General features: G+C 39.2%; 1 protein-coding gene across 1 annotated transcript in view; it reads left to right on the plus strand.

Moving 5' to 3' along the window:
* The window catches only part of LOC116852144 (dynein heavy chain 12, axonemal), a 38,283-nt gene extending 27,957 nt beyond the window's left edge, over positions 1 to 10,326 (plus strand). Inside the window, exons 22-31 of the mRNA XM_032832197.1 lie at positions 876 to 1,172; positions 1,735 to 2,230; positions 2,898 to 3,643; positions 3,935 to 4,294; positions 6,956 to 7,422; positions 7,704 to 7,861; positions 8,042 to 8,288; positions 8,538 to 8,943; positions 9,081 to 9,344; positions 9,805 to 10,326. Of these exons, the coding sequence (XP_032688088.1) occupies positions 876 to 1,172; positions 1,735 to 2,230; positions 2,898 to 3,643; positions 3,935 to 4,294; positions 6,956 to 7,422; positions 7,704 to 7,861; positions 8,042 to 8,288; positions 8,538 to 8,943; positions 9,081 to 9,344; positions 9,805 to 10,155 (3,792 nt within the window). The 3' untranslated portion in view covers positions 10,156 to 10,326. The remainder of the gene's footprint in view (positions 1 to 875; positions 1,173 to 1,734; positions 2,231 to 2,897; positions 3,644 to 3,934; positions 4,295 to 6,955; positions 7,423 to 7,703; positions 7,862 to 8,041; positions 8,289 to 8,537; positions 8,944 to 9,080; positions 9,345 to 9,804) is intronic.
* Positions 10,327 to 11,078: the final 752 nt, after the last annotated feature.

Genomic DNA, 11,078 nt, shown 5'->3' on the forward strand with positions numbered 1-11,078 from the left:
GGTACAGGCTGGGGCAAAAGTATCGGACCGGTGAAATATCTCGAAAAATATAAGTTTTACAAAAAACTGTTTCAGATCTTAAAAAGATCTATTGTATTTACTGATTTTAGCAGATTGATCTTGGGTGGCGTTGCCAAGGTAAAAAATCAGTTATTTTCACGGCTACTCACAATCAGTTTTGATTTTGAGTAGCCGTGAAAACAACTGATTGTGAATAGCCATGAAAACAACTGATTTTGAATAGCTATGAAAACAACTGATTGTGAGTAGCTGTGAAAACAACTGATTGTGAGTAGCCGTGAAAATAACTGATTTTTGACCTTGGCAACGCCACCCAAGATCAATCTGCTAAAATCAGTAAATACAATAGATCTTTTTAAGATCTGAAACAGTTTTTTGTAAAACTTATATTTTTCGAGATATTTCACCGGTCCGATACTTTTGCCCCACCCTGTATATACATATACATATATATTGCGGAACTAAATATTTATTACATATATATATATATATATGTAAAAATCGATTTTTATTTATTTCGTGAATAAATAAAAATCAATGTATCACTTATACTTATAACATACATCTTACTACTGCGGATGACCATATTTCACTACTTTGACCCTTTATATCTTGAGAAATATTGACTTTTGGGACTTGGTGCAATGATAACTTTTTATCAGCATGGCGAAAACTATAACATAGTGAAATTTCAGCCAATTTGATCGAAAACCATTTTCTATAGGGTTTGTGCGGGGTCCTTTTTACAAATATAAATGTGTAAATTTTTACCTTACTCAAATTCACATCTGTGCTCTTGCGATCGAATAATTTTAAAAGAATCCACAGACTAAAGAGATATTGCCTTTCGTCAGGAAATCAAGAGAACATATATGACGGACAAGAATTTCGATCCAAAGGTGGTAGCGCGCGCCTCTTCAGCCGCCGAAGGTCTCTGCAAGTGGGTGCGTGCGATGGTCTTGTACGACGGCGTTGCAAAAATAGTCGCACCGAAGAAGACTAAGCTCGCTGCTTCGGAACGCGATCTGAAGAACACTCTTGCGTTTTTGGAGGAGAGACGGCAGACGTTGGCCGAGTTGAACAAGAAGCTGGAGGTGCTGCGCGAAAAACTGCGAGAAACACTAACGCGAAAGATTCGTCTGGAGGATGAGGTCGGTAGAATTTTACGATCACGTGGTTTCTCTTACTTTAAAAATTATTTAGCTATTAAACTATTTTTACATTTTTTACATTTAACACATAAAAATAAAAGACTGATTGAATTAGTATGATAATGACATAACTAAATGCGTTTTTATTGAAGGAAATAGAATTCTTGATTCTTATAAACTAAATCCGATTTTTAAGAATCAGCAATTCTTTCTTCAACCAATTTAATTTAATTGCGCATTTAATTGTGTTATTATCACGTTAATTCAACCAATTTTTTGTCTATAAGCATCCGGTATATTGTTGATTTTCGAAGCGCTATTTTCTACACCTATTTTTTTCCTTTTGTTTCGTCTCTCCTGCTTATCCGTCAAGCCTCGTGTTTAATAGAACCATTAACTTCGTAAGAGGAATCCTAATTTTTAAAATTAGTCCTCTATGCGATAGCCACTCTCAAAGCTGGGAAGAAAGTGAGCGTAGATCTCGAAAGTTAAAAATGTAAGTGATTCCGAGCACTAGTTTAATATGTCACGATGTTCATGGTAACCTTCGCCCATGGTGCAGGTAACGAGCTGCAGAAACAAGTTGATTCGCGCAGAGAAGCTGATCAGCGGCCTAGGAGGAGAAAAAGATCGCTGGACCACAGTGGCCGAGAAGCTGTGGGTGGCCTACAAGGCGTTACCCGGCGATATCTTGATATCTTGTGGCGTGATCGCCTATCTGGGACCTTACACTGCTAGCTTTCGTGCCGAGAGCCTTGAGAAATGGACGGAGTACGTGACAAAGTCCATGATACCTTGCTCGCAAGAGTACAACTTTGTCGCGATTTTGGGCACGGAGGTGAAGATCAATTCGTGGAACATGTTCGGTCTGCCCCGTGACTCCTTCTCGATCGAGAACGCCATAATAATGGACAACTCAAAGCGCTGGAGCCTGTTCATCGATCCACAGGGTCAGACGAACAAGTGGATTCGCAACATGGAGAAGGTGAACGACCTCCAAGTCGTCAAGCTGACTGATCGTGATTACATGAACGTTATAGAGCACTCGATCGAACACGGTATTGTATATAACGTTATTATTGAATTATTCTAATTAAACGAGAAACTGAGACTTTTAGATTCATAATTAATATTATAGTTTCGTCAATTCGCGTTTTCACACATTAAGACTTGTGTGTTTCTTTATTAGTCTAAGTTACACATTAGTAATTATTCCAATAACATTTTGTAAAAAGTTCACAAAAATTTAGTTTATTATTTGGTTTATTATTTAACGTCAAAGGAGTTTGTTATATTGTATTTGTAACCAACAAATTTTGTACTCTTATGTATTACAGACAACACAAATATCTAAAAGAATTTAAAAGATGTGTTCTGTTTTTTTTTATATCTCTTCGATAATTTTAAAATATATATTAATATTACTTGAAATTCGTTTCAAGTGAGATGCACAGATATTAAATTCAGAGATAGATGAAATTTTGTTCGGTTAATCGTTTTTTCAGTTAGATGAAAGTTCTTTCAGTTAATCGTGGTTATAGATCTAAATATTACATATATGACAATTCAATTTAAAGAACTTGGATCTAACTCTGAAAATGAAAATCTGAGTATCTCTCATTGGTCACAAGTGATACGAACTATACTATTAATACGAACCTTAGACATTTTTTGGACATTCGTGTTACCTGGAAAGTTAATTATTTCGACGACTCTCTTACTCAGGTAAACCAGTGTTAATTGAGAACATCATGGAGGAGCTGGACGTCGCTCTGGACCCAATATTGACGCGACGGATATACAAATCCGGCGCCTTCTGGTACATCACTCTCGGCGAGAAGAACATCGATTACAATCCGCGCTTCCGTCTATACATGACGACCAAGCTGCGCAATCCGCACTACTCGCCGGAGATATTCAATAAAGTGACGCTGATTAGTAGCGCCTTGACTCTGGAGGCGCTGGACGATCAGCTGCTGGGCATAGTAGTCGCGAAGGAGCGACCGGATCTGCAGGAGAAGCGCGAGTACTTAATCGTGCAGAACGCTCTGAACGTGAAAGCTTTAAAGGAGGTGGAAGATAACATCCTGCGGATTCTGTCGGTCGCCGGTGTCAATATCCTCGAGGACGAGGAAGCTATCGAGATCTTAGACTCGTCGAAGATCCTGTCGAGTGACATCGAGAAGAAGCAGGCGGCGGCGAAGAAGACGGCGATGCAGATCGACGTGTTTCGTCAGAATTACCGGCCAATCGCCAAGTACAGCGCGGCGCTCTACTACACCATCACCGATCTGCCCAACATCGATCCGATGTATCAGTATTCGTTGACGTGGTTTATCAACCTGTACATCGGCTCGATTGAGACCGCCAGCAAGAGTAAGGATCTTGAGCGACGACTTGGCTTCCTGCGCAGCACGTTCACCTACAATCTCTATCAGAATGTGTGCAGGTCACTGTTCGAAAAAGACAAGGTAACAGTTACTTGTGTCACGTGCCCTCACGTTCACGTTGAAGTCGAGAAGAAAAAATCCAGCTTTTCTGATGGAAATGGGAAGATCCATTTTCTTTTCTCGTTTATTTCTTATCAAAAAGAGAAAAATATATCCGGGATATAGCGTAATATGGACGTGATACTTCTTTAATTTTTTGGTCAAATAAGTTTTAATATCTTTTAATCACTATAAGAGTGATTACATAAATATTAAGAATAACATTCTTATAACTAAGATATTTTATGCAATACAGCCTTCGTTATTCAACAGATTCTGTACTCATTCATTCTGTACACAACGATCCTGTTGGCGTCGGGCGAGATCACCGAGGATGAGATGTCGTTTCTCATTATCGGCGGCTTCGCTCTGGGCGAACCGACCGTGAAGAATCCCGCCATCGACTGGCTCCCCGAAAAATCCTGGGGCGAGATATCGAGGATTGCCAGTGCTACGCCGGTGTTTGCCGACTTCATGCGAAGTTTCCGAGACAATCTACCATCATGGAAAGAGTTCTACGATCTTTTGGACCCAGTGGACGCGCCTCTACCAAAACCTTGGGAAACGAAGTTGACGCCTTTCCAGAAGTTGATCGTCGCGAAAGTGATAAGGCCGGATATCGTGCCGATAAAGGTACCGTGGCCGATAATATCGCGGCGCGATATAATCAAGAACAGTTCTCCCGAAGATTACTCCTGACGCGTAGAAGGACGATGAGTGACTTAAAGTCGACTTGCGTTTTGTCTTGTCTTTACATCATTAAGCTCGGTTAACCCTTTCAGGACGGGAGACATCTTTTGATGCTAAACGGTCTTCATGCATGTATTTCAGAAACTATTGATCTCATATTCATAAAAATTGGTTTTCTGGAGTGCTCTTTCCAAATTTGAAGTAAAAAAATGTAAAATTCAAATTGGCAGATAAAATATGGCGATTTTCAAGATGCCAAATTATGTAAATATGACTCAATTTCCGCGGAACTTCATACTCTCTAAATCTGAATTAGTGAAAATTTTGATTGATTTCCATTTTCGTTCTTCTTGGAGCTCATCAATATCATACAAACTTTAGTTAGCGGCAGACTGGAACAAACGATATTTACAATATATTTATATACTATATACATTCTACTATTGACCAAAAAAATATTTACATTATATTTACATCTCTTATACATCCAAATATATACAACAAGAAAAATTTATATTTTATTTACAACATTTGCTCAGTTATGTATAAATTTTGTAATATCTAATATTTTGTTCATGTATGATATATCCTGAAACAATTATTTTTTATCATGCAGAAATACTAGGTGCGTAACTAAGTTTCTGGGTTTTTTTGATCAATGAAAAATGGAAAATTTCAAGAGAAATACAAAAAATGGTTTATTCAAAATATCGTACCTCGCTAGCTACACATTTTTACCATCTCTCTGGCAATACATGAATACCGCGACGATAAAACGACGCGTCTTTGGACCGAAACCATTCATCCAACCAATTTTGCACTTCTTCGAAATTGGCTAAGTGTAGTCCAGCCAAGCCATGCGCCATCGACCGGAACAAGTAATAACCGGAAGGGGCAAGGTCTGGTGAATACGGCGGGTGCGGTAGCAGATCTCATTTCAGCGTTTTGATGGTGTCCTGGACGATGGAAGTGCGATGGCACGGAGCGTTGTCGTGATGAAATATCACTCGTTCGTGTCTCGTGTCCCATTCTGGCCGTTTTTCGAGCAATGCATGGTTCAAATTGATCAGTTGTCGGTTGCGATGCTCATTGACAGTTTCGCCTGGTTTCAGCAGCTCATAGTACACGATTCCTTTCTGGTCCCACCAAACGCAGAGCATTGTCTTCTTTCCGAAGCGATTTGGTCGTGCCGTCGATGTTGATGCTTCGCCAGGTGAAAGCCACGATTTTTTGCGTTTGGGATTCTCGAAATATATCCACTTCTCATCGCCAGTAACAATTCGATGCAAGAAACTCTTTCTTTCATGCCGCAAAAGCAAAATTTCGGAAGTGATTCTTCGATTTTCCATCTGTCTCTTAGTCAACTCATGCAGCACCCATTTTCCTTCCTTTTAAATTTTTCCCATGGCATGTAAACGTTTGGAAATACCTTAGCGAGTTATGTTTAATGCCTCCGCAAGTTGATCTTGTGTTTGCGTATCATCTTCATCTAATAACGCTTGCAGATCGGTGTCCTCAATTGTTTTTGGTTTTCCGGAGAGCTCCTTGTCCTTAGTGTCGAATCGCCACTTCTGAAGTGTTTAAACCAATCTTCACAGGTGGTTTTCGATGGTGCATGTTCGCCGTAGGTCTCCTCAAGCAAACTTTTTGCTTCAGCTACATTTTTTTTCAAGTTAAAGCAGAAAAGCAAAGTTTCCCGCAAATGCTGTTTTTGGCACAAAACTCGACATCTTCATTGTTAGAAAAAATATTTTTGCGTTGCGATATGTGTTGGTATTATGACTGGTTATTGTTGACAGATGTTCAAGCTATAAAAGAAACACAACTTTAGGCATGTATGTCGACTACATGTGTCGTTAGCGCCATCCATGTGTGAGACCCGGAAACTTAGTTGCGCACTTAACATCGCAAATAGTTTAAAAATTTTTTTTCTTGGTCGGCATTTTGAATTTCAAATATTCGATTTCAGTTCTCAAAAAAATATTTTTAAAAAGTTTCATAGTTCAAATTTCACGGAAATTAAGTGACATTTATATTATTTATCATTTTTTCCGTCGTATTGGGTCCGCCATCTTGAATTTAAAAAATCCAAGCTCATTCGGATTCAACGACCCCAAAAACCCATAGAATACGTACTTTTCTATAATTATTTCCCCGAGCAACCCTCCATGAAAGGGTTAATTGAGCATTAATTATTATTAATTTAATATTACATTACTACAGAGAAAGTTATTTCATATTCAGTAAAATCAATGAAATTAGAATTATTCTTACTGTTAAACATTGAGACATTCTTATTTAGCAAACGTCCGATATTTATTTTAATTATATTTATTCAATTTAATGTCAACTTCAGTTTTTAATTTTAATTTAATTTTTTTATTTAAATTCTAAAATTTAAATACGGTTTAGTGTGTGTGTTTTTAATTTTATTCGGTTATCTCTTCCTCTTACGAAAATCGAAATTATTAATGCAACGTGAAATTTTTCTTGCATTGCTTTTTCTTTTCTTGCATTTCCTTTTCTGAAACAGACATAATTGTTTAATCGTGACATTGAGACGATCATGAATGTTGGAAAAATTTATAGGTCCTTGTTTCACAGATCCAGCGCTTCGTGGAAGTCGGGATGGGTCTGAAGTTCGTGGTACCTCCGCCTTTCGACATCGCCAAGTCGTACGCTGAGTCGAGCTGTTTGACACCCCTGGTTTTCATCTTGTCGACCGGTTCCGATCCCATGGGCGCGCTGACGAAATTCGCGGAGAGCAAGAACTACATGGACCGTTTCGAATCGATCTCGTTGGGTCAGGGTCAAGGGCCTATTGCGCAGAGAATGATTGAACGAGCGCAGTCCGATGGTTCCTGGGTCTGCTTGCAGAACTGTCACTTGGCTGTCTCTTGGATGTCCGTTCTGGAGAAGATCTACGAGAGCCTCGATCACGTCAACACCGAGCAGAACTTCCGCCTGTGGTTGACTAGTTACCCATCGGACAAGTTTCCCGTTAGCATTTTGCAGAACGGTGTTAAGATGACTAACGAGCCGCCGATAGGTCTGCAAAACAACATTATGAGGTAACAAATATGGAAATTAGATTATGCGAGAATATCGAAACACTTTCTGTTTCACGGATTTGTAGTGAGTTATATTTGCACAATAGAATGTTTGGCGATTTTATCTTTAAAGCAGAAATAAAATTTAAAAAATATAATAAATGGAAATATATATATAATAAAATAAAAATAGAGGAATGAACATAAATGAAACGACAGGAATTGTTTTGGTTAAATAAAACTGTGTCTCAATTTTTCTCACGTTTGCACTCGTAAAACTAATCAATTCCGTCGATTCGCAGGTCGTTCATGGCGGAAGGTACGAGAGAAGTAGACGCTTTGGAGAGAGATTTGACAAAAAAGAAGACATTCTTCAGACTGCTGTACGCTTTGTGTTTCTTCCACGCGGTGATCCAAGAGCGACGGAATTACGGGCCTCAAGGCTGGAATATTCGATACGGTTTGTAATTAATATTTCTTAGAACAATCAAGCCCTTATAGAAATATCATACTAAGAATCATTGATAATTACTTATTTTCAGTATTAAAAATACTGGATAATAAGTAATTATCAATGATTCTTAGTATGATATTTCTATAAGGGAGCTCCTCGGTGTGTATCGAACTTCCCTTCTCTTAGACTTCAACGAATCCGACTTGCAAATATCCGCGATGCAATTGGAACTGTGCGTCGCGAATTACGAGAATGTACCTTTCGATGCGATCATGTATCTTACCGGCGAATGCAATTATGGCGGTAGGGTGACGGACGATCGGGATCGCAGGTGTCTGAACACTATTTTGCAGGACTTCTATAACCCGGACGTAATCGTCGATCCGAACTATTCGTTCGCCGACGTTGGTCCCGAGTACACCGTACCGAAAAGGTGCTTGCTCGCGTGAAATAAAAACGCAATCAATTTGATCAACAACCAATTAATCAGTTATTTTCATTCAACTAATCATTTACTGGTTAATTATTAATCAAATTATATATTATGCTTATTAATTATTTATACTTATTATTAGTTATTAATTCTTCTAGAGTTATAATTAACGATACAGTTACTAAAAAAATAAAAGATGGATTCTGCTTCGATAGCTTATAAATACAAAGAAATCTCACGAAATTGCAGGCACACTCACGAGGATTACGTGAGGCAGATACGATCGATCCCGCTGAATCCATCGCCAGAGGTGTTCGGCCTTCACGTGAACGCCGGTATAACTCGCAATCTCAAGCTCGCAGCTGATCTGCTCGATTCCATGGTACGAATACGAAGCGCCGTGGTTACTGGCGACGCTACGAAGCAAGATGAAATCCTGTTGAATATGAAGCGAGACATTTACGAGAGAATGCCGGAACTCTTCGACGTAGAGGAGGCGCAAAAGCGCTTCCCGATCGAGTACATGGAGTCGATGAATACAGTGTTGGTGCAGGAACTGGGAAGGTACAATGATCTCTTAGCGGAGATCCGAAGCAGTCTGTCGATGTTGGAGAAAGCGGTGAAGGGACTGATAGTGATGACGCCGTCGTTAGAGGTATATTCGAGTTCAATTTCCATATAATATTAATGGTTTTATACAGCTAATAAATAATATATTAAAACTAATTATAATTAATAAATATTAGTAGGACTCATTAAGCAAGATCAGTGTAATAAATGCAATGAACGTAGGAACTAGCAAGCAGCATGCTCAGCGCAAAGATTCCGCCGAGTTGGGCGAAGGCGAGCGCATATCCCAGTTTGAAGCGGTTGCCGAGTTTTGTGGACGATTTCCTGAAGCGACTAGACTTCCTACAAAAATGGCTGGTCCACGGGAAACCGGACACGTTCTGGATATCTGGGTTCTCGTTTTCGCACGCTTTCCTAACCGCGATCATGCAGAATTATGCCAGAAAGTACAAAATACCAATCGACAAAATCACCTTCAACTATGAAGTAAATCAATATCAATTTATCATAAATAATTAAACAGCTTATTTCTGAGCTAATTATATATATTTTTTTTTTTTATTTTATTTTTTAATCAAAATTATGCGCTTCTACAATTTTGTTACGAGCTTTTTGTAACTCTACGCAATTCTTTTGATCATTAAAGAAATTTTAGACGTAAACTTTTGTTTTCCAGCAACAAACAAATTCTTCCTAAATGATCCCAGATAGCAAGGTGACGTCTAAAAACGTCATTAAGACGTTATTAAAATGTCTATGATGTCTGAATGATATTTTAATAACGTCTTTAGAAGTCACCTTGCTATCTGGGATATAAGTGTCTAAAAGATGTCTTAGGTTTAAAAAATAACTTACTTGTTTTAAATGATTCTTAGTATCCCTAAAATGTATTTTAGACATTTTTATGCTGTCCAACTTTTAATCTAATGAATGTATCGTTTTTCAGATACTCTCGACGTATCAGTCCAACGTGTCACCTGTCGATGGAGCTTACGTTTATGGAATGTTTTTGGCGGGAGCTCGATGGGACACATCGTTAATGTTGCTGGCCGAGAGTTATCCGAAGATATTGTGGGACTCCATGCCGATCGTATGGTTCAAACCATGCGAAATAGCGTCTCTTCGTGTCGGCAACCGATACGAATGTCCATTGTACATCACATCGGCACGTTTCGGCGTGCTGAAAACCACGGGTCACTCCTCAAATTATGTGCTATCAATATTTCTGGACACGGATCGTCCTGTGAGCCATTGGATCAAGAGAGGATTAGCTTTGTTATGTCAATTGGACGATTGACTTAACGCATTTATGACACTTTTGTTTTATTGCATTGCAAGATACTTTATTTTTATCATCTTCTGAGTAACAAATGTTGTAAAAGTATCGTATAAAATTACTGCCTAACTTGTTTTTCTCTTTTAAAATGTTAGATGTACAACTTTGCTTCCGCCGTTTTTTTTTCCGAAATTCGAGGCTTTATTGTAAGAAACTGGTTATACATTTATGATTTAAAGTATTGTCCATCGCTGGCCACTACTTTCTCCCATCTTTCGGGCAGCGTACGAATCCCGCGTCGAAAAAACTGGTCATCTGTTGAGACGATCCACGAATCGATCCAATTTTTTACTTCTTCATAAGACCGGAAGTGCTGGTCAGCCAGGCCGTATGCCATTGATCGAAACAAGTGATAGTCAGAAGGAGCAACGTCTGGAGAATACGGCGGGTGGGGTAGGACTTCCCATTTCAACGTTTCTAAGTATGTCTTCCAAGTATGTCCACTTTCGCAACATGGGATCGAGCATTGTCATGCTGCGAAATCACTTTATCGTGTCTCTCGTTGTATTGCGGCCGTTTGTCTTTGAATGCTCGACTCAAACGCATCAATTGCGTTCGATACCGATCGTCTGTGATTGTTTCAGTCGGTTTTAACAGCTCATAATACACTACACCGAGCTGGTCCCACCAAATACAGAACATGACCTTGGAGCCGTGAATATTCGGTTTGGCCGTCGACGTGGAAGCATGGCCGGGAACTCCCCATGATTTTCTGCGCTTGGGGTTATCATAATAAACCCATTTTTCGTCCCCAGTCACAATGCGATGCAGAAATCCCTTCCGTCTTTGCCTTTCAAGCAGCTGTTCACAAGCAAACAAACGTCGTTCAACATCTCTCGGCTTCAATTCGTACGGCACCCAATTTCCTTGCTTCTGAATCATTC

The sequence above is a fragment of the Odontomachus brunneus genome, unplaced genomic scaffold (assembly GCF_010583005.1).
Source record: "Odontomachus brunneus isolate Ranch 3 - 2012 unplaced genomic scaffold, Obru_v1 Obru_scaffold_203, whole genome shotgun sequence".
Taxonomy (NCBI): domain Eukaryota; kingdom Metazoa; phylum Arthropoda; class Insecta; order Hymenoptera; family Formicidae; genus Odontomachus; species Odontomachus brunneus.